Raw genomic sequence first — 24,691 nt, 5'->3', positions numbered from 1 at the left:
ATCGCCACCTACTGGGAGGAGAATTTATAGTCAAAACTGATTTAAATATTGATCTGTTTCTCACTCACACCTATAATATCTCTTCTGATGATATGTATTTGATAGACAGATATGAAGATATTTATTTCACTGGAGTCTTATGGATTACTTTTATGTACTTTTTTGGATCTTCAAAATTTGCATTTTATGGAACTACTGAGCTGAAATAGTCTTCTAAAAATCTTTGTTTGTGTTCTGCAGAAGAAAGAAAGTCAAACACATCTGGGATGGCATGAGGGTGAGTAAATTATGATTTATTTGGGTGAACAATCCCTTTAAATGAGCTTTCAATTCAGACTTCAAACTCACATTTAGGCAAAATCTTAAAATGTAATATTTAAACACAAATCATTCTTTATATTCATATGCATATTCTCTCATATACCACCTAAATAGGGACAGTTATTACATTCAACACATTTATCTAAGCCCATACTTGTCTAAACACAATTATATAAGACAAAATATGCTTTCTGTCTATTTCATTAGCAAAGGCAAACAGATCTAAAACTGAACAGTGATATAAATACAAGGCACTTTTTTATTTTAAAAGTATTCAGTTCAATCACATTATACCATCTTGAAATTGATCAACTTTGACATTTATAAATTAATCAACACACTCTACTGAGGTAATGATATTGCAAATGATGAGGATTTCATTATGAAGGTTAGAATTTGTGAAACATCTCCATAGCAGCTATAGTGGTGCTCTGGCCAAAGATAAAAGCTCCAGTAATGACAGTAATCACACCCCAGGCTGTAAAGAGGGTTCTGAAAGAGAAAGACAAAAATATATAAATAAATTGTGTGTAAGAGAGAGAGAGAGAGAATAATTAAATAGGTGTTAAATTATAGAAAAGTAGAAACACAGACATTACTAACCTCTTCCTGTGACTGATAGGTTCTGTCTGCATGGCGAAAATGAGGCACAGCCCTGCAGAAAATCAGCTTGGTAAGTTTCTGTATCTGAAAGTGCATGAATGTTTGTGTGCTGACCCCTAAGTGGGATGAGATTGTATTGTATCACTGAGTGCCTTACCAGGAAAGATGAAGATAAAGAAGGCACTAATTCCTCCAATTACGCTGATGACTTCACTCATGTCTGGTACATAGATGGCGACGAGGAGAGTCACAGTGATCCAGAGAATTGTTAGAATCAAACGGCACCGACTCTCAATCACAGATGTAATTAAGGCCCGTTTTTCCCAGAAGCGCAATATTTGTGTTTGAATCACAGACCTGTGAATTAGACACAACCATTGGCACATGAGTGTGTATACAGTATGTATATGTGTGAGCACAGTGAGCTATACAAATAACTGTATTTATGGTTTACAGTACCTGCCCAACAGTAGTATTATAGGATAGATGGTGATAATCGAAATCCCAAACAGCAGCCTAGCAATAATCATCACAACATCATTTCCAGGATATGACATCAGAATATCTGAGGCTACTGCCCGTCCAAATGTAAGAAAGCCAAATACACCTGCAGTATTGCAACAATGTGTCAGTCTTTTAGTATCTTAATTTCCACATTGTATGATAATAACAATCTCTTTAAATATGGGCATATATCACAGAGGATTTGGCCAATTAACTCACCTGTAAGAGTATAAATAAGCAGGCAGAAAACCATAGAAGTAACCGAGATGAAGACCCAATGTGTAATCTTCTTGTTCTCCATGCTGCTGTATATTGCAATGCAAGCTTCGTGACACTGTAATATAAATCATATATATTATATATAATACATATATAATAATAATATATTTTGATCTGAACAAAAATAAAAAAAACTACAAATAAACAGTAAACAGTTCAGCATATAAGCCTTGAAAAAACAAAACAGTCAAACATTCAAAGGAAATTGTTTTAACCGCTCATGCAAAAATGCACTAGTGATTGTACAATCGGACCTGGAAACCAAAACAGATAGTAGGAACCACACTGAACATGGAGGCCAACGAGTCCAACCTGTTACAAACACAAAACATAAATAAAAATGATATTCACTCATATGGAAAAGCAAATATAGCACATTATAACTAAGGCTGTCGATTTAATGTATTAATTCAGTGTGTTAATGTAAAAAACCACACACAATTAATCATGCCCCCTGACCATATGTAAATTCTGTAATGAGGAATTTTTCCACTAACAGAACAATTCAAGCTTGAAGTACCACTTTCTTGTTTTTGTGAGTCGCTGTCAGCATGGGCAGTCAGCGCAGCTCCAGCTGTACAGGGAACCAACGGACAGCTGTTCATAGACAGCTAGATGGAACAGAGTGCAAGTGTCCCTTGACACGTTCGTTAAAGCTGCAAACTACATTTAACTTGACACTCCTAAAAATGATAATGGCAAATGCAATCTAAGTGAGACGCTCCAAAAGCATCCATCTGATGCATCTACAGACGGAACACAAAAACATGTGTAATGAGAACAGCCCAAGTAAACCTTGGGTAGATTGCTGTCGACAGGCTTGTGTTCAACGATATGGAAATAAAGCAAATACTATATTGACTTTAAAGACACCTTTTTTATTGTCTAATGATTACACTTTAATCAACGCTTTACTTGTCTGCCACAATAATGTAATTGTTATATTTACATTATTATTTTGTTATGCGTATATTAATTTATTTATTATATTATTCTATAATAAATACATCATTATTATAATAAATTTAATAATTATGTATTTAATTATTTTCATTTGGGGGACTTATTGAGCAAATATTGATATATGCAATTAATTGTGATTAATTTGGTTAACTATTCTGCATATAATGTAATTCATTCGATTAAAATTGATTGACATCCCTACTTATAACACATTTCTATTTAGATCAACTCTTAACTCACCCTTCACTGTGCTCTGGTGTAATGTCAGCTGTATGCTCATCTTTCAGGTAATACTTCACAATTACAGCCACGCTCAGGTATGTAGCAGCCAGAGTTCCCAGTACACTAGCAACATAAACACACAAATTTTAAGTGATCAGAGATAGTGATAGGTAAGGCAAGTAAATGTAGGAAACGAGGTGGGGGAAAAGGAACTAAGCATTATGTACTGCAGTGCTTTTCACCAGACCCTAAAATGATGATAGTATTAAATGTTATATAAATCCATCACTAATTCACTAGGCACTAAATGAAAAATATATCAGTTTTTGAACACATACCTTGTGTATTTCTGGATGCCGATCTCTTTGGGTATTGAGAGTGGGAGGATGATAACAAGGCACATGACAAAGAGTGCAAAACGGTGATCTGCGTACCAATGATATGGTATTTCTCCTTCTGTAGAGCCTGTCACAGTCTCATACAGAGACAGACACACTGCAACACACAAACAATTATATTTAAAAGTGGACAGGATCTCTCTCTCTCTCTCTCTCTATATCTATCTTTCTTTATTGAGCACAATTGTGTTTACTTATAATAATGCTAAACATAAATTGTGTAAAAAAATACTGACAAGAAAATAATAATAATAATTAAATTAAAATTAAAATAAGGTAGTGTGTAAAATAAGTAGTGAATAAAATAAGATAAAAAAAAAATTATAGTAACAATATACACTATACAATATAAAATTACATTAAAAATGTACAACATATTATGGAAAAAAAATGCTGAAACATATGTGCATAGATACCCCTTTGAGACCCCTTTATTATCTCTCTCTCTCTCTCTCTCTCTCTCTCTCTCTCTCTCATATACAATTAATAGATGTTATCGTTGCTCACACAAAAAGGGACACACTCAAAAAAATGTATTATCTCATTATTTACTCACCCTAATGCCATCCCAGATGTGTTTGACTTTCTTTCTTCAGCAGGACAGAAACAAAGGTTTTTAGGAGAATATTTCAGCTCTGTAGGTCCAAACAATGCAAGTGAATGGGTAACAAAATGTTGACGCTCCAAAATTCTCATAAAGGCAGCATAAAAGTAATCTAAAAGACTCTGGTGGCTAAATACATGTCTTCTGAAGTGATATGATAGGTGTGGGTGAGAAACAGATCAATATTTACGCTCCTTTAAATTATCCTCCCCTGCTCCCATTCACATTCTTCTTCTTCTGTTTTTGGTGATTCACAGTCTTAATGTATATCGGCCCCTACTGGGCAGGGAGGAGAATTTACGATAAAAAATACATAAATATTGATCTGTTTCTCACCCACACATATCATATCATGTCTGAAGACATGGATTTAACTGCTGGATTCTTACGGATTCATTTTATGTTGCCTTTATGTTGATTTTGGGGCTTAAAAATTAGATTTTTTTTCCATTTTCACAACTTCCATTGTGAGGACCTACAGAGTTGAAACATTCTTTTAAAAATCTTCATTTGTGTTCAGCTCGACAGGCACATCCACACACAGAATGACTCTTATGGAATTAAAAAGTGGCACAAACACCATACTTACGTTTATCAAGTTGATCCTGCACAACCACCAAAAAGGCGACAGAGATCATGAAGAGGTTGAAAACAAAGCAGATCTCGCACAGATGGCCGATCCTCTGTCCACACACTTCTCGCACCACATCATGATATGTGTTCTGCCGACTGATTGATGAGGCATAGCCGAGAATGATCAACCCACTGATCAGAAATACCAGAGAAACCTGAGAAACAGAAAGAAAGATGCTGATTTGCTTTAAACCCCACTATGTATGTATGCACTGTAGGCATTAACATTAGCACCACTGTGTAAGGCTTTATGTGAGCTGGCTGGCAAGGAACTTCTAGTTTTCAGGAGCACTCCAAAACCCCACGAGGAACCTGACACACAGGCACAAACCACAAGTGCAGATGCTATCTAGTAATATAGTGAGAATGGCTAAGTCACTGCCAGTTTGAGGTAACTTTGCTAAAGATCTGCTAATCTGGAAAGAGAAATGGACCCTCAGTCACCCCCACACACACTTTAAAGACAGTAGCTTTCTCTGAAACACCTACCACCTTTCATTTAATTTGTGACTCACTGTGAGTAACACCCTGATGTCATCCCAGATGTGTATGACTTTCTTATTTCTGCGAAACACACAGCTGGAGCTGCGCTGACTGCCCATGCTGAAAGAATACCTCTAGATCCCAGTGAATTGTTCCCAGAAACTTTAAGGTCCAAAAAGCACATAGACTGCAAAAATATAATCCATACAACTCCAGCAGTTAAATCCATGACTTCAGAAGCGATATGATAAGTTTGGATGAGAAACAGATCAATATTTAAGTTCTTTTTTTAAACTATAAATCTCCACTTTCACTTTCTTCTTCTTTTGTTTTTGGCAATTCACATTTTTTGTGCATATCACCTCCTATTCAACAGGGAGGAGAATTTATAGTCAAAAAGGATTTCACTATTAATCTGTTACTCACCCACACTTATATCACTTCTGATGGCACGTATTTAACCACTGCAGTGGTTAAAAATGTTTTAATTACTTTTAAACTGCCTTTATGTGATTTTTTTGGAGCTTCAAAGTTCAGGCTACCAGTCACTTGCATTGAATGGACCAACAGAGCTGAAGTATTCTTCTAAAATCTTCCTTTGTGTTCTGCAGAAGAAAGAAAGTTATACTCATCTGGGATGGCATGAGGGTGAGTAAATGATGAGATAATTTAATTTTTTGGGTGAACTATCCCTTTGATATAATAACATTGAGGATTTTTTTTATTATTATTGTTATTGTAACGTAAGTAACCTAATATATGATTACGTTTTATTAATTTAATTTAGTAAAACATTACACAATTCAATTTTATGGAATTTTGTTATGAAATTGAAATGCATATATTTTTAAAATAGACATATAAATATATAAACCCTCACTCAAAAACTAAAAACTAAAATAAGCTTAAAATTATATATATAGGCCTATATATAATTTTTATTTTAGTTTTTTAGTTTTTGAGTGAGGGTTTTTCCCCACCCCAAATACTTATGATCACATCAATATCAGAAACAAATGTAGGGTTAGCATTATCAGTACTTCAAGGATATTATGATTCTTTCCCAAATGAAGCTAAATATTGAGAGCAAGGGAGCAAAACACTCAATTACCTGTGTAAAAGTCTAGCGTTAAAAACGACTTATCGACATTTGTTAGAAATTTAACACACCATCTCTACACTGATGGCCGTATTCACGCCGCCAGCCTTCTCAAAAGCCCAGGGAAAGTTAAGCAAACCCGCGCCGAGGGCGGATTTAAGCATGATGAAAACAGCTCCAAATGAGCCGAGGCGTGGGACTTCCGAACCCCGCGCAGGTTTGGAGAGGAGACTGATGCTGCGGATGCTCTCCCGGGCCAGCTCCTCCATGATCAGTGCGTGCACCGGACCTCCTCAAGCGGCACGAGGATGTATCAAGAAAATCAGATTCTCAGATTTAAAAAAAAAAAAAGTATAACAAAAAGCTATGGAGCGTTTTCCCAATGCATCCGCACTTGACTGGTCTAAACTCGTGGTTCAATTTAGTTTTGCGAGTGAAGCAGCTGCCTCAAGTAAGCCCCCTTAAAAATGTCATCCCAGGGTGAGAAATATTGTAAAGACTTGCTAGCGTTTGTAATAGAGGGGTTCGAGCTTAAATGAATGCTTCTCTAAAGATGCATATTACGAGGAATTTGCTGGTGATTTCACACAAGAACGATTTAAGCACTGCAACTGTCCGCTTAAATTAGACCCTGGTGATCTGTTTGGCAGTGGGCATTCATGGATTTATTTTCAAAAGTGGAAGGTTGTGTAAATTTAATTAGTGCTCGTCTTGCGACCCCGCTCGAACCACTTGAGTAAACATTCATTTAAAGCTCTCACTTGAGGCACGTGCCAGAAAAAACAGCTCGTTTATGAACTCCCATTGCTTTGCTTTGATTACATTTTGAAGGAAATGAAGATGTGAATATGGCCAATTTTAGTTGTCAGTGCTCAGTAGTAATGTATCACATGTAGTCTGGATTACGTAATCAGATTACAGAAATCAAGTAGGGTACAATGGGGCTTGCTGTTTTTAACATTATTTCCATTGGCTGACAAATTTACATTATAACTATTGCTCTTATATCTACACATTACCCCAAGTGTGTGCGGCTTTACCTCCAAGTGTGTGTTCCTTTTACACCAAGTGTGTGTGGCTTTTACCACAAGTGTGTGCCTTTTACCCCAAGTGTGTGTGCCTTTTACCCCAAGTGTGTGTGCCTTTTACCCCAAGTGTGTGTGTCTTTCCCCCCAAGTGTGTGTGGCTTTCCCCCCAAGTGTGTGTTCCTTTTACACCAAGTGTGTGTGGCTTTCCCCCCAAGTGTGTGTTCCTTTTACCCCAAGTGTGTGTGGCTTTCCCCCCCAAGTGTGTGTTCCTTTTACACCAAGTGTGTGCGGCTTTCCCCCCAAGTGTGTGTTCCTTTTACACCAAGTGTGTGTGGCTTTCCCCCCAAGTTTGTGTTCCTTTTACCCCAAGTGTGTGTGGCTTTTACCACAAGTGTGTGTGCCTTTTACCCCAAGTTTGTGTGCCTTTTATCCCAAGTGTGTGTGCCTTTTACCCCAAGTGTGTGTGCCTTTTACCCCAAGTTTGTGTGCCATTTACCCCAAATGTGTGTGCCTTTTACCTCAAGTGTGTGTTCCTTTTACCCCATGTGTGTGTGTGCCTTTTACCCCATGTGTGTGTGCCTTTTACCCCGTGTGTGTGCCTTTTACGCCAAGTGTGTGTGCGTTTTACCCCAAGTGTGTGTGCCTTTAACCCCAAGTGTGTGTGCCCTTTCCCCAAGTGTGTGTGCCTTTAACCCCAAGTGTGTGTGCCCTTTCCCCAAGTGTGTGTACCTTATACCCCAAGTGTGTGTGCCTTTTACCCCAAGTTTATGTGCCATTTACTCCAAATGTGTGTGCCTTTTACCCCAAGTGTGTGTTCCTTTTACCCCGTGTGTGTGTGCCTTTTACCCCAAGTGTGTGTGCCTTTTATCCCAAGTGTGTGTGCCTTTTATCCCAAGTGTGTGTGCCTTTTACCCCAAGTTTGTGTGCCTTTAACCCCAAGTGTGTGTGCCTTTTACCCCAAGTGTGTGTTCCTTTTACCCCAAGTGTGTGTGGCTTTTACCACAAGTGTGTGTGCCTTTTATCCCAAGTGTGTGTGCCTTTTATCCCAAGTGTGTGTTCCTTTTACCCCAAGTGTGTGTGGCTTTCCTCCCCAAGTGTGTGTGGCTTTTCCCCCAAGTGTGTGTTCCTTTTACCCCAAGTTTGTGTGCCTTTAACCCCAAGTTTGTGTTCCTTTTACCCCAAGTGTGTGTGGCTTTTACCACAAGTGTGTGTGCCTTTTATCCCAAGTGTGTGCCTTTTATCCCAAGTGTGTGTCCTTTTACCCCAAGTGTGTGTGGCTTTCCTCCCCAAGTGTGTGTGGCTTTCCCCCCAAGTGTGTGTTCCTTTTACCCCAAGTTTGTGTGCCTTTAACCCCAAGTTTGTGTTCCTTTTACCCCAAGTGTGTGTGGCTTTTACCACAAGTGTGTGTGCCTTTTATCCCAAGTGTGTGTGCCTTTTATCCCAAGTGTGTGTTCCTTTTACCCCAAGTGTGTGTGGCTTTCCTCCCCAAGTGTGTGTGGCTTTCCCCCCAAGTGTGTGTTCCTTTTACACCAAGTGTGTGTGGCTTTCCCCCCAAGTTTGTGTTCCTTTTACCCCAAGTGTGTGTGCCTTTTACCCCAAGTGTGTGTGCCTTTTATCCCAAGTGTGTGTGCCTTTTATCCCAAGTGTGTGTGCCTTTTACCCCAAGTTTGTGTGCCATTTATCCCAAATGTGTGTGCCTTTTACCCCAAGTGTGTGTGCCTTTAACCCCAAGTGTGTGTGCCCTTTCCCCAAGTGTGTGAGCCTTTAACCCCAAGTGTGTGTGCCCTTTCCCCAAGTGTGTGTACCTTATACCCCAAGTGTGTGTGCCTTTTACCCCAAGTTTATGTGCCATTTACCCCAAGTGTGTGTGCCTTTTACCCCAAGTGTGTGTGCCTTTTACCCCAAGTGTGTGTTCCTTTTACCCCAAGTGTGTGTTCCTTTTACCCCAAGTGTGTGTGCCTTTTACCCCAAGTGTGTGTGCCTTTTACCCCAAGTGTGTGTGGCTTTCCCCCAAGTGTGTGTTCCTTTTACCCCAAGTTTGTGTGCCTTTAACCCCAAGTTTGTGTTCCTTTTACCCCAAGTGTGTGTGGCTTTTACCACAAGTGTGTGTGCCTTTTATCCCAAGTGTGTGTGCCTTTTATCCCAAGTGTGTGTTCCTTTTACCCCAAGTGTGTGTGGCTTTCCTCCCCAAGTGTGTGTGGCTTTCCCCCCAAGTGTGTGTTCCTTTTACACCAAGTGTGTGTGGCTTTCCCCCCAAGTTTGTGTTCCTTTTACCCCAAGTGTGTGTGGCTTTTACCACAAGTGTGTGTGCCTTTTACCCCAAGTTTGTGTGCCTTTTATCCCAAGTGTGTGTGCCTTTTATCCCAAGTGTGTGTGCCTTTTACCCCAAGTGTGTGTGCCTTTTACCCCAAGTTTGTGTGCCATTTATCCCAAATGTGTGTGCCTTTTACCCCAAGTGTGTGTGCCTTTAACCCCAAGTGTGTGTGCCCTTTCCCCAAGTGTGTGTACCTTATACCCCAAGTGTGTGTGCCTTTTACCCCAAGTTTATGTGCCATTTACCCCAAATGTGTGTGCCTTTTACCCCAAGTGTGTGTGCCTTTTACCCCAAGTGTATGTGCCTTTTACCCCAAGTGTGTGTTCCTTTTACCCCAAGTGTGTGCATTTAACCCCAAGTGTGTGTGCCTTTAACCCCAAGTGTGTGTGCCTTTTACCCCAAGCCTATTAAATCAGCCTATTGCTGATATACATCCATATTTTGTGTGTTTTCAAATGGGGGGCTGGGGGGTTTGTATAATTGCGTGCATAAATGCTGAACCGATTGCATTAGTGTGGTAAAGTTACTTTTAGTATTGCAAATTGCATTTTGAACCAGCCATTTTCTTGCTTGTCCTATGTATGGTGAGGGGAGTGTTTGAGCCTATTCCAGCTGTCTCAGGCCGAAGGCAGGGAAACACCCTGGACAGGTGGCCAGTCCATCACAGGGCTAAATACACAGTCCAACACATTCACACTCTCTCTCATACCTACGGGAAATTTAGAGTCTCCAATACACGTGACCTGTCCTTGGCTTGAGCCAGGACTCAAACTGGTAGCCTTCTTGGTGACAATAAATCTCCACTTTCAATTTCCCATTCTTCTTTTATTTTTTTGTGATTTACCAGGGAGAAGAATTTATAGTAAAAAAATGACTTGAATATTGATCACACACCTAATATATCGCTTGTGAAGATATACTGTAAATTTAACCACAGTCTTATGGATAATTTTTTATGCTGCCTTTATGTGTTTTTTGGACTTTCAGAGCTGAGATATTCTGTTAAAAATGTTTGTTTGTGTTCTGCAGAAGAAAGAAAGTCATAAACATCTAGGATGGGATAAGGGTGAGTAAAGGATGAGAGAATCACATTTTTTTGGGTGAACTATCCCTTTAAAGGAATGTTCCGGGTTCTATACAATCGACAGCGTTTGTGGCATAATATTGATTACCACCTTGACTTGCAAAAATCTTGGTTCCAGTGTGGCACTTACAATGGAAGTGAATGGGGGTCAATCTGCAAACGTTACTTAGTGTCAAAAGTATAGCCACAAAACGTAAAGAATATGTGTGTTAACATGATTTTAGTGTGATAAAATCTCTTACTAACCTTTTCTGTGTAAAGTTATTGCCAATTTTACAACTTCATAACCATGACAATGTAATGTCAATAAACACTAAAACGGCTGTAAAAATTACCATATAAACAACTTTACAGCTCAAATAATACACAAGCTTTAACAGAAAAATGAATGCAAGTGCTTTTATAAAATGTTAAGCTTGTCATTTCTGTGTTTAACTTTAAACCCTCCAAAAATTTGCCATATTCACTTTCATTGTAAGTGTCTCACCGTAACCTCGATTTTTGCTTTTATAAGAAAAGGAGGAGTGAGTCAATATTCATTTTTGTGGTAATCAACATTATGACACAAATGCTGTCGATGGAGCTGAACTTGTGTTGAACCCGGAACATTCCTTTAAGTCCTTTTTTACTATAAATTGTCCTCTGATATGCACAAAGAATGTGATTCGCCAAAAGAAGAAGAATTTGAAAATGAAATGCTACATCCCAAACCGCACTCTTCTGCACTATTGTACTTCATTTTGAATTGTAAATAGTGCAAGTAGTATGTTTACACTGAAAATCAGCAAAAACAAGTGAACTACGAGAACCATCAAAACGGAGTGTGGAATGCTGGAAAGTTTGTAATGTTGAGATTCACCTTGGAGCTGGTTGGTTTGGTTCATGACTGACAACTCTTTTATGAAGGATTTTATGAAAATAAATTAATAGAAGAATACATTCATAGATCTGATTTTAAATATGTAGGTTTTGTGTGTGCAGAAATAAATGACAAATCTACACATTTACTGTAATCACAAAACCTTTTGTGTTATATTTGCAAATTAAACAACCATTTCTGACTTATACAAAACATAATTGTCGAAAATACAGAAGTAGCAGGCATTTAGAATAAAGTTAAGGACAAAATCCATTGATATTTCTCACTTTGGGCAGATCATTTTGCATGAATACATCACTTACGGTCTGGCACATACATTTTAGTCACACAAGCTGAAATATATGAACACAGCCGAAGCTCAAATCAGATCCAAAAGTGTTGCATGGTGTAGTGAAAATGCGGCTTATTTCTGTTTCTCACCCACACTTATCATATTGCTTCTGGAGACATGGATCATCCATCCGCTCAATGACCGATCGCGCCCCCCGGCCATGAAGGTCAGAAGCGCCGGCACTCGAACGGGCGATGGTCACCCCTGTGGTCCAGAAACGCAATCTATGGACTGGACCTGGTCGCAATTTTGGAGGTAGACAAAGCACACTTTCTCGAACGCCCCCGTCTCCAAGCTCCGTCCATTAGGCGGCACCGTTGACGACACCACCCAGCAGTCTTCAGCGGTGAAGTAGCAGACGGAGGCCATTTCACACATCCTGCCCCACCGCAAACCTACCACCATGGGCCATGCCCCGTCTGCTCGCCGAGGGCGTCCTCCTGTGGCTTCAAGAAAAGTAAAAAATACGTGCTGCTCTGCCTCAACCAAGATTGGGCCCAGCCCTCAGCCCCAGTGTCGAGCACCCCGCAGGAAGCGCATGCCCAGGTAGACCTGTTTGCCTCCCGAGAGACCTCCCACTGCCCTCTCTGGTATGCCCGAACAGAGGCTCCCCTCGGGGCAGACGTACTGGCACACAGATGGCCTGCAGGGCTGCACAAGTACGCATTTCCCCCAGTGAGCCTTCTTGCACAGGTGCTGTGCAAGGTCAGGGAGGACGAGAAACAAGTCACACTAGTGGCTCCCTATTGGCCCACCCGGGCCTGGTTCTCGGACCTCGTACTCCTCGCGACAGCCCCTCCCTGGCGAATTCCCCTGAGGAAAGACCTTCTTTCTCAGGGACAGGGCACACTCTGGCATTCGCACCCAGACCTTTGGAACCTCCATGTCTGGCCCCTGGACGGGCCTACCACCTACAGTCGTAGACATGATCAACCAAACCAAAGCCCCTTCTACCAGTTTTGTTGGGGAAAAGAGGACACATGGTCATTTACCATGGGGATTGTTTGAAAAAAAATCCCATGTCCTAAAGGCTCGAGTCCGAGTCAAGCTTTGGGTAAGCACGACTTAATCACCAGGTTGCTAAGAGGTGCCCGGAGGTTGAATCCCTCCCGGCCAAGCCTGTTCCCCTCCTGGGTTCCCTCGGTGGTCCTCGCGGGCCTCCAGAGAACTTCTTTCGAGCCGCTAGAATCAGTTGGACACAGGGCCCTCTCTCTTAAGACTGCCCTGCTGATCGTGTTCACCTCCATCAAGAGGGTCGGGGACCTGCAAGCGTTCTCTGTTAGCGACACTCGTCTGGAGTTCGGTCCGGCAGACACATATGTGATCCTAAGACCGCGACCGGGCTACATGCCCAACGTTCCTACCACGCCCTTTAGAGACCAGGTAAACCTGCAAGCATTGCCCCAGGAGGAGGCAGACCCAGCCCCTTCTTTGCTGTGTCTGGTACGTGCTTTGCGTACCTATTTGGACTGCTCGCAGGGCTCTAGATGTTCTGAGCAGCTCTTTGTCTGCTTTGGCAGGAAAGGGAACGCTGTCTCCAAACAGAGGCTTTCCCACTGGGTCGTGGATGCCATTTCATTGGCCTATCACACCCAGGCCGTGCCCCATACCCCCCCCCTTTTGCGGGTCCGAGCACACTCAACAAGGAGTGTTGCGTCCTCTTGGACACCTCCCTAGCAGACATATGTAGAGCAGCGGGTTGGGCAACACCTAATAAATACCCTTGCAAGATTTTTACAATCTCAGGTCCGAGCCGGTAGAACTCGGTAACACATTGACGGACTGGCCGGGTGGATCGCTTGCACCTAGCGTCCTTTCCCTCGGCCGAGGTAAAATTGTGCGCTTTCTCATCCCTGGATGATTCCTCCCTAGCCCTTGTGGGTCCGCAGTCTAGGGTAACCAGAAGGATTCCGACGACTCTTTTGGGGCATTGGGGAAGGGTACGTGCAGTCTGACACAGCTGCTCACCTTTGCACGTAAAATATCAGCAGAACACCTACACGGCTCAGCACATTTAAATTGGACCCCTAGTGTCGCTTCTTCGACACAACATCGAAGTGAGAGACAGACGGGGAACGTCTAGGTTACAGATGTTCCCTGATGGAGAGAACGAGACGTTGTGTCCTCCCGGCCACGTCATTGAGCCGAGCCACTGTAGTGGCCGGACCATTTCCGGCTCCTCAGAAAAATCCTGAATGAACTCGACATATTTCCTTGCCTTTATACCCGTATGTCCGGGGGCGGGGTATGCAAATACTGTCTGCCAACTTCTCAGTGGCCTTTTTTCATAGATCAGAGGCATATTCGGCGCTCAAGAGAGACCTCTAGTGTCGGTTCTTTTGACACACTATAACCTTTAGTGAGAACATGACTCATTAGCAGGCCCAAAAGATATTAAATATACTGTATGCTCATACTAGAATTTTAGTTTGAATTATTACAATAACAAAAACTGTTCTGTTTGAAGACTGGGTGTTTGAAGCCAACTTTCAAAACCACTGCTAGAGAAAGCAAGCATTATAGAAATTGGACATACATATTGTATAGCCCTATGGATGACTTCCCTTTGTGACAAGCAGCCCTGGTCACCCCTTTATAAAACATGCTGTTTAGAATACTGAGGCCCTATTCCTATTGGATTAATGATGCACTGTTGTAGAAACAACTTTTAATAATCAAAACTTGTAATGGCAACAGCAGGTGATTAATGAAATCCCTGATTGACTCACAGTGCAATGAATTCAAGTTTGATTACATGATACAATTTTAATTAAAATAAAGAGGCCTGGGTTTAACATCCCAAACATCTATTGAATGATTAAAAACTGGCACCTTTTGGAATATTATCATATTAAAGTGCTTGGATTTAGATCGAGTCCACCTGAGTCAAGTCAAGAATCTGGATTTAAATTGTAAATGTAAACTCAATTTAATTGAGTTTTTATTTCTACTTCATTTTCAATTTGTCCATTCAATTTAGTTTTTTTTTATCTAAAATTATGGGTGAAATGCATTTAATGTAATTAATTAAATACAATTAATATGTTTAATACATTTAATAAATGGTCATTTTAAAACATTTAATAATGCCCATAAACTAAAACAGAAAAGATCAGATACCATTAGAAATTAATTTTTATTACATTTCTAATGGAATTTTCAGTCCCCCTGCTGTGTCTAGATGTAGCCTACTTCCTTAAAGTTAAGTAGGGAGAGAGAGAAAGTACTTTACAAGAGTGCGCGCTGCTGCTCTCAGCCAGAATAATCGCACGTAAGGCCATGTACACGTGAAAACTGATGCACAGTATATCATATACACAGAATGTATGATAGTACTAACTGTAGAGAGCACATCATTATGACGACAAAGCCAAATCCCGGACATTTAGAGGCAATTTTGAAATCCCGCCTGGATGCTTTTTCAGGTCTGAAAAAGAGGACATGTCTGGGGAAAAGAGGAGGTATGGTCATTTACCATGGGGCTTGTTTGTGTGTTTGTTTGAAAAAAATCCCATGACTAAAGGCTCGAGTCCAAGTCAAGTCCAAGTCCATTAAAATTGGACTTGATTCAGACACAAGTCTGAACTCGATTGCCCCAACTCTACTTGGATTGCAACTATTAGCTTACAGACAATTATAACTTCTGAATGTGTCTCTGATCAAGATACTGCACTGACCCATTCTGTAAAATTGGCTTGGACAAGATTGTGCATATACAGTATTATAGCAATTCATAGTGCAAACACTTTCAATTTTGAAAAGACTGTATGCCTAATAGATATTTGATAAGAGAACAAAATAATTATGCATACATTACAAAATAATTACAGTGTAACTCATTGTGTGAGACACCAATCTTTTTAAGGTAATATAGGGAAAAATGTGTGTTTGATCCCTGCACTGTTGACTCAGGCACGTAACAGTATAATTTTTGTGATTTCTGATCGGCTTGCAATTCTCATTGGGATGCCATAATAACCAGTTCCAGGGGTAACATAGACCATAGTGTGTTCAGAGACACGGTAGAGTCCACAGAAAAATGGATTTGCAAGGAATGCCAGAATGGTGAGGGGGAACAGCTGACCAGCATGTGTATGACCTACACAAACAAAAAAATTGCATTTTGAGCCCAATCATGTACAAGTCATTATAGTCAAAACAGATAATATTTTCTTTGGTGTGATGCAGCAGTATGTTCCTAATGTAGTTCTAGTAAACTTGTTTGAATAAAACCAAATATATGCTACCAGTGCTACAATTGACAAAAAGTGTACTTTCTAGGTAACACCACTATTAACGATAATCTCATTGACATAAAGTCTATGCACAATACCTGAGAGAACCAGGTTGATGTCTGGCCTTTGCTGGAGGGCCTGTTTGGCAGCCTGAGGTTGATGTGCTAGAAGAATAATGGGCCTCTGAGCACTACAACCACTAAGAGCTTTCTCAACATCCATGCCATGGCCGGGGTATCTTTAACCAAAGCAACACCACTGACGTGAGCCCATAGGCAAATAATACTATATGATCAGACTTGAATGAATTCAAAGGAGCCTCTTGGAGAGGATAAGCTTAGCAGAGAGTTATAACCTCACTGTGAACTAACCGTAGCATCTGAGCCTCTAAGTCATCGATGCCTGCAAGGCAAATCCAGTCTTGAGTCTGTTCAGGGCTGAACACTTTTGCGTGGCTGTTGTGAAGTGGCTCGATTCCCACTGAGCGCAGCAGTTCAAACCAGCCTTCGACATCAGCAGTGTAGTAGTCATGATTGCCTGAAAAACACAGCAAAAACATTGTATGCATACAGCTTTAGTACATGTTTTTAATAGAGGTAATGAACTTTGCAGATACTGATAATCAAGGTGCTGGAAAAGGCTGATACATTCCTCCAACTCGGTTGTAAACAGCGCTGTTCTTCCGGGTGTGTCGCATGTGCATCAGTTCTCACATGAACATGCCAACATGATTATGTCACACATGCATACTGCTGCTGACTGGTAGTGATGTTTTATAGTTAAAAAAGGACTTAAATACTGATCTTTTCCACACCAAAAGCGACCGTGTTGCTTTAGAAGACATGAAGACGTATGGATGAAGTTTATCCTGACTGTCTGTTCTTTTTGGAACTTAAAAAGTCCAATCACCATCCACTTGCATTTTAAGGAGAGCAAAGATAATTTTCTAATTTTCTTCAAATGTATTCTGGTGAAGAATGAAAGTCATGCACATCTGGGACGATATGAGGGTGAGTAAATTATGAGAGAATTTTCATTTTTGGGTGAACTATCCCAATAATATTAAAAAGAAACATCGTCTTTACTGTGACAGGCACAGACATGAATAGAATCTCAGATGCAGTTTATTTTGCAATTAAAATCCCAAATATAACCATAAAGCAGCAAATATTTTGTCCATCATGCAGGACTTTTAACTGTAAACAAGCCTAAAATCCAAAGGGGATAATTATTTTACATTTACATTTAGTCATTACCGTGCGTTCACACCAGAAGCGGCGAGAGCGTCAAAATTCGCTCTGGCTGCCCTGCCTTCAACGCTCAAGGACGCTCTGACGTAGTTGAAATAGGTGGCAACGTTTGTTCAGAATGCTTTGTTTTGTGAACTATATTTAAAGGGGCCGCAATTTAAACATCCAGACATGTCGACCATTTACTTTTTGCCGACCTATCACAAGTAGCGTATATCCTCATGAACTCTTTAAAATGTGAAAATAAGAAATCGACCGATGGCAGAAAGTAATTAAAATTATAGTTGTTTGTTATCAAAATAAAATACATTTGTAATAATAACTGTGGGTCTTGGTAGTTTTATATCCCTGTAAGCAAACAGGGATAGATCATATATTACTGGGAAACCCGCCACGGCAATAATTAGTTTCTCCTCCATTTTATCTTCGGAACTAATGTTTGGTGGGAAACAAAGTTTACACGGTTGTGTTCTCTAGACTTTGCTAGAGCGGAGCACTTCTATATTCCAATAGGTTGCCGCCGAACCGCGTCAAAGCTCATTACCATAATGTTGACTGCACTTGAACTTTGATCTGACGCCCACACCGCCCCAAGACACGCTGGTTGTCATCGAAAATGAATGACTTCCGGTCGATTTAATGCTCTCGCCGCCTCTGGTGTGAACGCACGGTTAGGCAAACCCTTTTATACAAAGTGACTTACAATTGAGGCACATAGCAAACAATTTGTAATACAAAAGTTAACAATATCTGCAGTATCGCACTGCCAAGTTCTCAAAGTGGCAGGAGTTGTATAGAACTTACGATTACAGTTTTTCTCAAATGATTTTACACATTTCTCCAAACAGAGGTCACTACTCTCAAAACAATTAACACAGCCATCTGAACACCTTATATGTTACGATTGCAGGTGAAGGCAGACACGGGACAAGGATCTACTTGCAGCGGAAAGCTTTATTGAATAACAAAACAAACACGAACAAAGAAAACATCCACGATGGGAAAAGGTAAAACAAAACACGGAGGGCATACAAAGGGTTAAACGGGAAGTAAATAAAGATAGAGAGCACAGATAACAGGCGTCCACATACATCAAAGACCGACACAGGAATGGAGAAATAAACAGGGTTATATACACAGAGGTGATGGAACTAAACGATACGCAGGTGAAAACAATGAGTGAGTGCTGGCAGGTGGTGAGGGCAAGGAGAGTTGGGAAGTGTAGTTTTCTAGACAATGACTGGTGAAAACACGGACCAGACCACGAGGAACGTGACATGGAATGTGACGTGCTGAGTGAAACAGAAAACACGGAGCAGACAACACAGGAACGTGACGTTATAGTTGTCCTAAACAGATTGTACAGTTTTTTCGTTTTTTAGTTGAAAAAGTTAACACAGACAACTAAATTAAAAGACCACAGTCTGTTAGGATCAGCATCCACAACTCCACCCTAACTTTGAACACTGGTGTACCACAGGGCTGTGTGCTGAGTCCAATCCTCTACTCCATCTTCACCCACGACTGCATAAATGAACATGGCTCCAACTCCATAATCAAGTTTGCAGATGACACCACGTGGTAGGCCTGATCAGTGGCAACAATGAGACGGCCTACAGAGAAGAGGTACAGCACCTGGCAGTGTGGTGTGCCAACAACAATCTCACACTCAACACCCAGAAGACTAAGGAGCTGATTGTGGACCTAGGAAGGGCCACACATACACTCCCATTTACATTGATGGGAACGAAGTGGATCATGTGACTAGCTTCAAGTTCCTGGGTGTCCATACCTCTGAGGATCTTTCCTGGACCTACAACACCTCCACTCTGATCAAAAAGGCGTTAATTCCGTAGGAAGCTCAGGAAAGCTCACCTGTCCCCCCACATCCTGCTGAAATGTTACCGCTGAACTATTGAAAGTATCCTAACACACTGCATCACAGTGTGGTATGGCAACTGCTCCCTCCAGCGGGTGGTGAAAACTGCCCAATACATCACTGGTGTTCAGCTACCCTCCATCAAAGACATTCACCACAAACGCTGCCAAAAGGTGCGTACACACTGCCAGCAACTTTATCGCTGCAGGTCGCCAGTGGCTGGCGGTGAAGTCGCTAGTGGGTGTTCCCACTACTGGTTGCCTAGTAACGTTTATAAATGACATTCACGGATGTCATTCCATTGCTGTTGACAGCGAATCTCTTTTCTTGCCACTAAAAACAAACATTTTGGAGGGAAAAGACTAAATATAAATGGAATCAGTACATAAAATGCTTTATATCAAAGATGAATGAGAAACAAGGCGTGCTGTATGCCATAGCGGCTGTTTATCTCCGGCGAAAATGCAAATGCCGGTCTGTCTGGGTCCATAAAATCCCCGCGATCTCAGATACACCTTTCCACGCAGTATTTTTCTTAAAAATGTCCTTGTACGTGGGAAGAGACATATAAAGCACTGGAAAATTTCTAACAGCAAGAATTAGCCTTTCATCCATCTTTCTGTTACTGCAGGAGCTGAAAGAGAGAGAAAGGATCACGTGAGCTCTCCCGTCTTCTCTGCTATTGGCTGTCGCTTCCGTTAGTCGCTCCAAAGTTGAACTTTTCTCAACTTTGTCGCGTCGCTGGACACGCCCACATCTAGCGCCAACGGTCGCGACAGCTTGTGTCCCCGGAAGTCGCTGTGCTCGCATTGAAAATGAATGGTATTGAGTCACTGTCGCGTGTGATGTCGCTGGCAGTGTGTACGTACCTTAAGGAGGGTGAGAAGCATTATCAAAGGCACCTCTCACCCCAACCATGGTCTGTTTACTCCTCTCCCATCTGGGAGACACTATAGGAGTATTTGCTGTCGCACCAGCAGACTCAGGAACAGTTTCTTTCCCTCAGCTGTCAGCCTACTGAACTCTAAACTCAGGCACCGAACATTACATCCCACTCAATCCTACTTAATACTTAAAAATTTTTAAAAAAATTAAAAACCTGCACTACAATAACCTGTCTCCACACTGTACATTTACAATGTTTCTTGCCTCCTGATATTCTTGCATATTGTTTTGCACATTCCCTTCCACATAATTTCTACCTCTTGATGCCTCTTGCACTGGCCATATATAATATATTACATTATAATACATATACCTCATTCTGTACATGCACCTTCAGTGTTTATACTTCTACATTTGCAATTTGTATTGTATTCATAGAAACTTGCATTGAGCTGGTTACCTGTTTAGGTAGATCGGTTTCTCTACCTCATATGTATATACATACATACATATTGCTATTTGCACTTCTGGCTAGATGCTAACTGCATTTCATAGGCTGTGCACCTGTACTCTGCCCAGTGACAATAAAGTTGAATCTAATCTAATCTGAAGTCATATTCTCAAATGCATGTCAGGTTGTCAAATCCCTTCATATTGATGTCTGCTGCATTAGTAATGCATTGCACACAGCAAAGAAAATGCAATTTACTACATTTTTCAAACATCTTTGAATGTTCATGTTTTACCTTATTTATAGATAGTAAATTCATCAGAGCAAATGAGCCATGAGAAAGAAGGAGAAGTGGAAGAACAAGACAAAGAATAGGTAGAGTGTGTAAAGGAAGAGGAAATTTATTATGCAGTGAAATGTTTTGCACAGCTTTGAATTTTGCAGATAACCGATAGTTCCAAAAACCAACTATCAGCACCGGTATATCATCAACCTCGAGTTTGTAATCCCTATTTTATACTTATGTTATACCACCACTAAATCAGACCTGTAGCGAAATAGGTGCCCAATCGAGCCTTCATCTGTCCCAGTGGTTCTGCAGCACTCCTCAACCGAGTCACTTGAGAGTCGGTCAAATCACCGACAATCACCACCACATCTACAAAACAAACACACAGAAACACAGAAGGTCAAGATCTGCTGGGTACAAATTAGCATTTTAAAACACCCACGTCATAATGCTGAGATGTAGTCACCTGGGTCCAGCTCATTCACCATAGTAACAATGCGCTGCAGTTTGGAGCGGCCTATTGTGGGTCCCAGATGTATGTCAGACAGAAGCACCAACTTGAGTCCACTCAAAGACTCTGGGAGCTTCTCCAGTGGGATCTGCACCTCTACTACCTGTGGAGGCTGTGCAGCATTTACTAAACCATACACTGCCAATATTGCTGTTACAATCAATGCCAACACCGTCTGTCTGGCTGAGCCACTTGCAACCACATCTTCATCACCTCGGCTGGGGGACAGAAGCCTGCGAAGGCGGTTTAAGCAGCCAAAAACCACCAGGAAGAACAGCAGGATTACATAAATGCCCAAACAAGAGAAGCTCAGCAATGACAACCAGTGTGGCTCTGTGTCCACAAGGAAGAACATGCTTAGGTAACTGCCATGAACGAGAGTGAGAAACAGCAGAACAACGAGCCGCCAGCATTTCTGCGGCAATGTAAGTGCACCCCTGGTCCCGCACAGCCGCCTCACCACACGCTTCCAGATGTAGAGAGAGCCGAGCAGCAGCAGCGTGTTGAGCAACAGGACAAACTGGACGCGAAACAACAGAGCGCGCGTGTCTTTGTCAACCCGCTCCGAGATGATGGTTCTGGAAATGAGCATGGAGAAAAAAACGACCAGCGAGGCGATTCCGACTTTGCCCTCGGCGGAGAGACGACTGAACCCAAACATACTGGCCGGTATGTGCTCGGTCACTGACCCCGGCACAGTCTATAGCAAAAATGTATTAATTCATATGACATGCACTATACCCTGTAAGAATGATAATAGTTTGGCATACCTCTCCATTCGAGGTACCTAGACTCGTCCTAGAAAATATACGTTATTCTCTTAACTGGGTCAAGTGGGGGCATAAATACTGCACAAAAGTAGTTCCGTAGACAGAGACCTATGCTGACAACGTGAGTACCGTCATAGTTCCCGTCATGGTCAAAATAAAATTGTCACATATCCAAGCAACAAAAATTTTCTCCTAAGAATTGTTTAAAGAACTAAATATATCCTCGGCGGTCGTTTGCCGGACTCTAGAATCCGTTCAAGCCGCGATTAAAATGTGTGTGTGCGCTTATTGCGATAATTACGGTAATTTGCGGGAGGAACAGAGAGACGCTCTTTCTGTCTCCTGTTCACTGATAGGAGAGCGAATCTTACTATAATAACAACAACAAAAAGCGTTTATTATGTGTTTGTGAGATGTTGATGTTCATTAGTATATTTCATTTAGCCTGTGAATATGGTTTAAAGACTTTTGAATAGGGCAGGTGTATGCTTTATAACCGCAGTTTACTGCATGAACACTAGATTACCGTATTTCTCCCGCAAAATTACCGTAATTATAGATTGTAATCTTGACCGGAGTCAAGAACGATGTTCGCCAGCAAGTGTGAGCAGTAGCCTAATATCATTGATTCATTACATTAAAGAGTCGTGGCTAATGTGATGTTATTCATCCAAATGGTGTAAGGACTCAATATGAAAAACAAACATACAAAAAAAAAAAACATTTAAAACGGTGTTCATAGCTTTTCTCATTTGTATGGATGGACATATATTCATGTTTTCACGGCTGTGCATGTAGACGACATAACTTTCAAACGCGTATCCAGTACTTTATCCAGGTTTGTTCTTCTGTGACAGCGTTTTGATATTTGTATGAATCTCCAGGGTTGTTAAAACACTTGTTAAGTTCTTAGAAATGTAGTGTCAAACTTTGGTTTAATTTTTTAATAACCTTTATTTTCTACAAAATAAACAAACTAATAAAGAAATAATGACTAGAACTGTCATGTGTGGTGTAACCATCAAGTAAAACTTATTAAATACCTTCCCTGCACCCACATCAGCCTTTCAACAACTTCATCATTAATCTCAACAAAGTTTTCAAACACACTTTTCAACGTAATACATCATGATTTATTTATTTTTTTTTAAATATGAAGAACTTTTCTCAGGGTTACACCACATGTCCTGTACAAAATGTGCCTTTTCACAAAAAACTGACAAAATACTAGGGAAAAAACATCACACGTTTTTTTCAAAATACACAACAAAATAGCTACCTATTGTGAAATGTGGTACACCACATGACTTTGATTTGGTGGACAGATTGGCTTTTAAATATTCATTATATTTCAAAAATAATAATATATATATATATAAAAGATGATTCTGCACTACTCATGCCAGCATTTCTTTTTTTAAGAATTTCAGCTTTTAAGGAGCCCACATTTTCCCCCCAATCTGTGGACCATAATGTGGACATTAAATGTTTTACTTTAATACCCAGAAAAAAATATCAAAATTACTTTAAACTCAGAAATAGAAAATATGCTCAACTGCTCATCATAGAAGAGGTGCAGTCAAGTAAATTGTTTGTGTACATTGCATTTTTATGTATTTTTGAATAATTTAATCGATATGGGAAAAAACACTATGTCACATCATTGAACCATATATATTATGTAAAATAACCAAATGTTCCATTTTGAATACCATTTAACAGTTAAAAAACCAAGGAATGTATTCATAATTTCTGCCAAAATGCCACAGTTACAGCTATTGTTACTATCCTACAATAAAACTGTTGTATTGTTACTAGATATAACCATAAAACATATAAACAATCAAAACAATGTAAACATTCTGAAAGTGTTTTTTACACTGTTTTCAGGAGATCCCATATTAATGTATGATGGTTTTACTTTATTAACAGTAATCCTTGTAACTTTGGTATTTTGCCCAAAAATATGGTTACCATGGTCAATTTTAGTAAGGATGGGTGTAATAACGCTCTGCATTTTCTATGCCTTGCTTATTGACACAGATGGAATTAAAAATGGCCCTCTGAGAATGAGAATGACATGACTTTAGAACAAATCAATAGAGCTAACCAATTTTAGTCATCATCATTTCTTTTTTTTTTCCTTTTAAATTTGATCCCCTTTTCTCCCCAGTTTGTCATGCCCAATTCCCACTTACAAGTTCCTCGTGGTGGCACGGTTCCTCACCTCAATCCGAGAGGCGGAGGACAAGTCTCAGTTGCCTCCGCTTCTGAGACCGTCAATCCACGCATCTTATCACGTGGCTCGCTGTGCATGACTCTGCAGATAATTTGTATGTGGAGGCTCATGCTACGCTCATGCTACCCCATGTGACTCTACCCTCCCTAGCAACTGGGCCAATTTGGTTGCTTAGGAGACCTGGCTGCAGTCACTCAGCACGCACTGGATTCGAACTCGTGACTCCAGGGATGGTAGTCAGCCTCAATACTTGCAGAGATACCCAGGCCCCCCATTGTCATGTTTTTGAATTACTCATTCTCTCTTTATTTACTCACCTTCATGCCATCCCAGATGTGTATGACTTTCTTCTGCAGAACACAAATTAAGATTTTTTTAGAAGACTATCTCAGCCCTTTACGTCCATACAATGTAAGATAATGGGGGCTCCAAAAAG

At 40.7% G+C, this 24,691-nt stretch overlaps 2 protein-coding genes across 2 annotated transcripts; both read right to left on the bottom strand.

Moving 5' to 3' along the window:
- Positions 1-710: 710 nt before the first annotated feature.
- Positions 711-6,378, bottom strand: LOC127638098 (putative sodium-coupled neutral amino acid transporter 8). Its single transcript, XM_052119840.1, has 10 exons — positions 6,181-6,378; positions 4,484-4,682; positions 3,231-3,387; positions 2,911-3,015; positions 1,962-2,019; positions 1,648-1,762; positions 1,384-1,531; positions 1,082-1,281; positions 925-976; positions 711-813 (listed from the first exon to the last, which is right to left on the bottom strand). Exons 1-10 carry the CDS (start codon positions 6,376-6,378, stop codon positions 711-713), a joined length of 1,335 nt encoding a protein of 444 aa, XP_051975800.1.
- Positions 6,379-14,084: 7,706 nt separating this feature from the next.
- Positions 14,085-22,263, bottom strand: tmppe (transmembrane protein with metallophosphoesterase domain). The gene is made up of 5 exons (XM_052117602.1): positions 21,202-22,263; positions 20,994-21,104; positions 16,353-16,518; positions 16,080-16,219; positions 14,085-15,845 (listed from the first exon to the last, which is right to left on the bottom strand). Exons 1-5 carry the CDS (start codon positions 21,905-21,907, stop codon positions 15,655-15,657), a joined length of 1,314 nt encoding a protein of 437 aa, XP_051973562.1. The 5' UTR covers positions 21,908-22,263; the 3' UTR covers positions 14,085-15,654.
- Positions 22,264-24,691: the final 2,428 nt, after the last annotated feature.

The sequence above is a fragment of the Xyrauchen texanus genome, chromosome 1 (genome assembly GCF_025860055.1).
Source record: "Xyrauchen texanus isolate HMW12.3.18 chromosome 1, RBS_HiC_50CHRs, whole genome shotgun sequence".
NCBI lineage: Eukaryota > Metazoa > Chordata > Actinopteri > Cypriniformes > Catostomidae > Xyrauchen > Xyrauchen texanus.
This window is presented reverse-complemented; position numbering and strand designations above follow the sequence as displayed.

Excerpts from the sequence above, each read along its gene's own strand:
- tmppe (XM_052117602.1), bottom strand. The coding sequence starts at position 21,907 with ATGTTTGGGTTCAGTCGTCTCTCCGCCGAGGGCAAAGTCGGAATCGCC. Across the intron at positions 16,220-16,352 it reads TTAGAGGCTCAGATGCTACG|ATACCCCGGCCATGGCATGG; the intron begins GTTAGTTCACAG and ends CTTTGGTTAAAG. Across the intron at positions 15,846-16,079 it reads CATCAACCTGGTTCTCTCAG|GTCATACACATGCTGGTCAG; the intron begins GTATTGTGCATA and ends TTGTTTGTGTAG.
- LOC127638098 (XM_052119840.1), bottom strand. The coding sequence starts at position 6,378 with ATGGAGGAGCTGGCCCGGGAGAGCATCCGCAGCATCAGTCTCCTCTCC. Across the intron at positions 3,016-3,230 it reads GGCATCCAGAAATACACAAG|TGTACTGGGAACTCTGGCTG; the intron begins GTATGTGTTCAA and ends TTATGTTGCTAG. Across the intron at positions 1,282-1,383 it reads ATAATACTACTGTTGGGCAG|GTCTGTGATTCAAACACAAA; the intron begins GTACTGTAAACC and ends TCTAATTCACAG.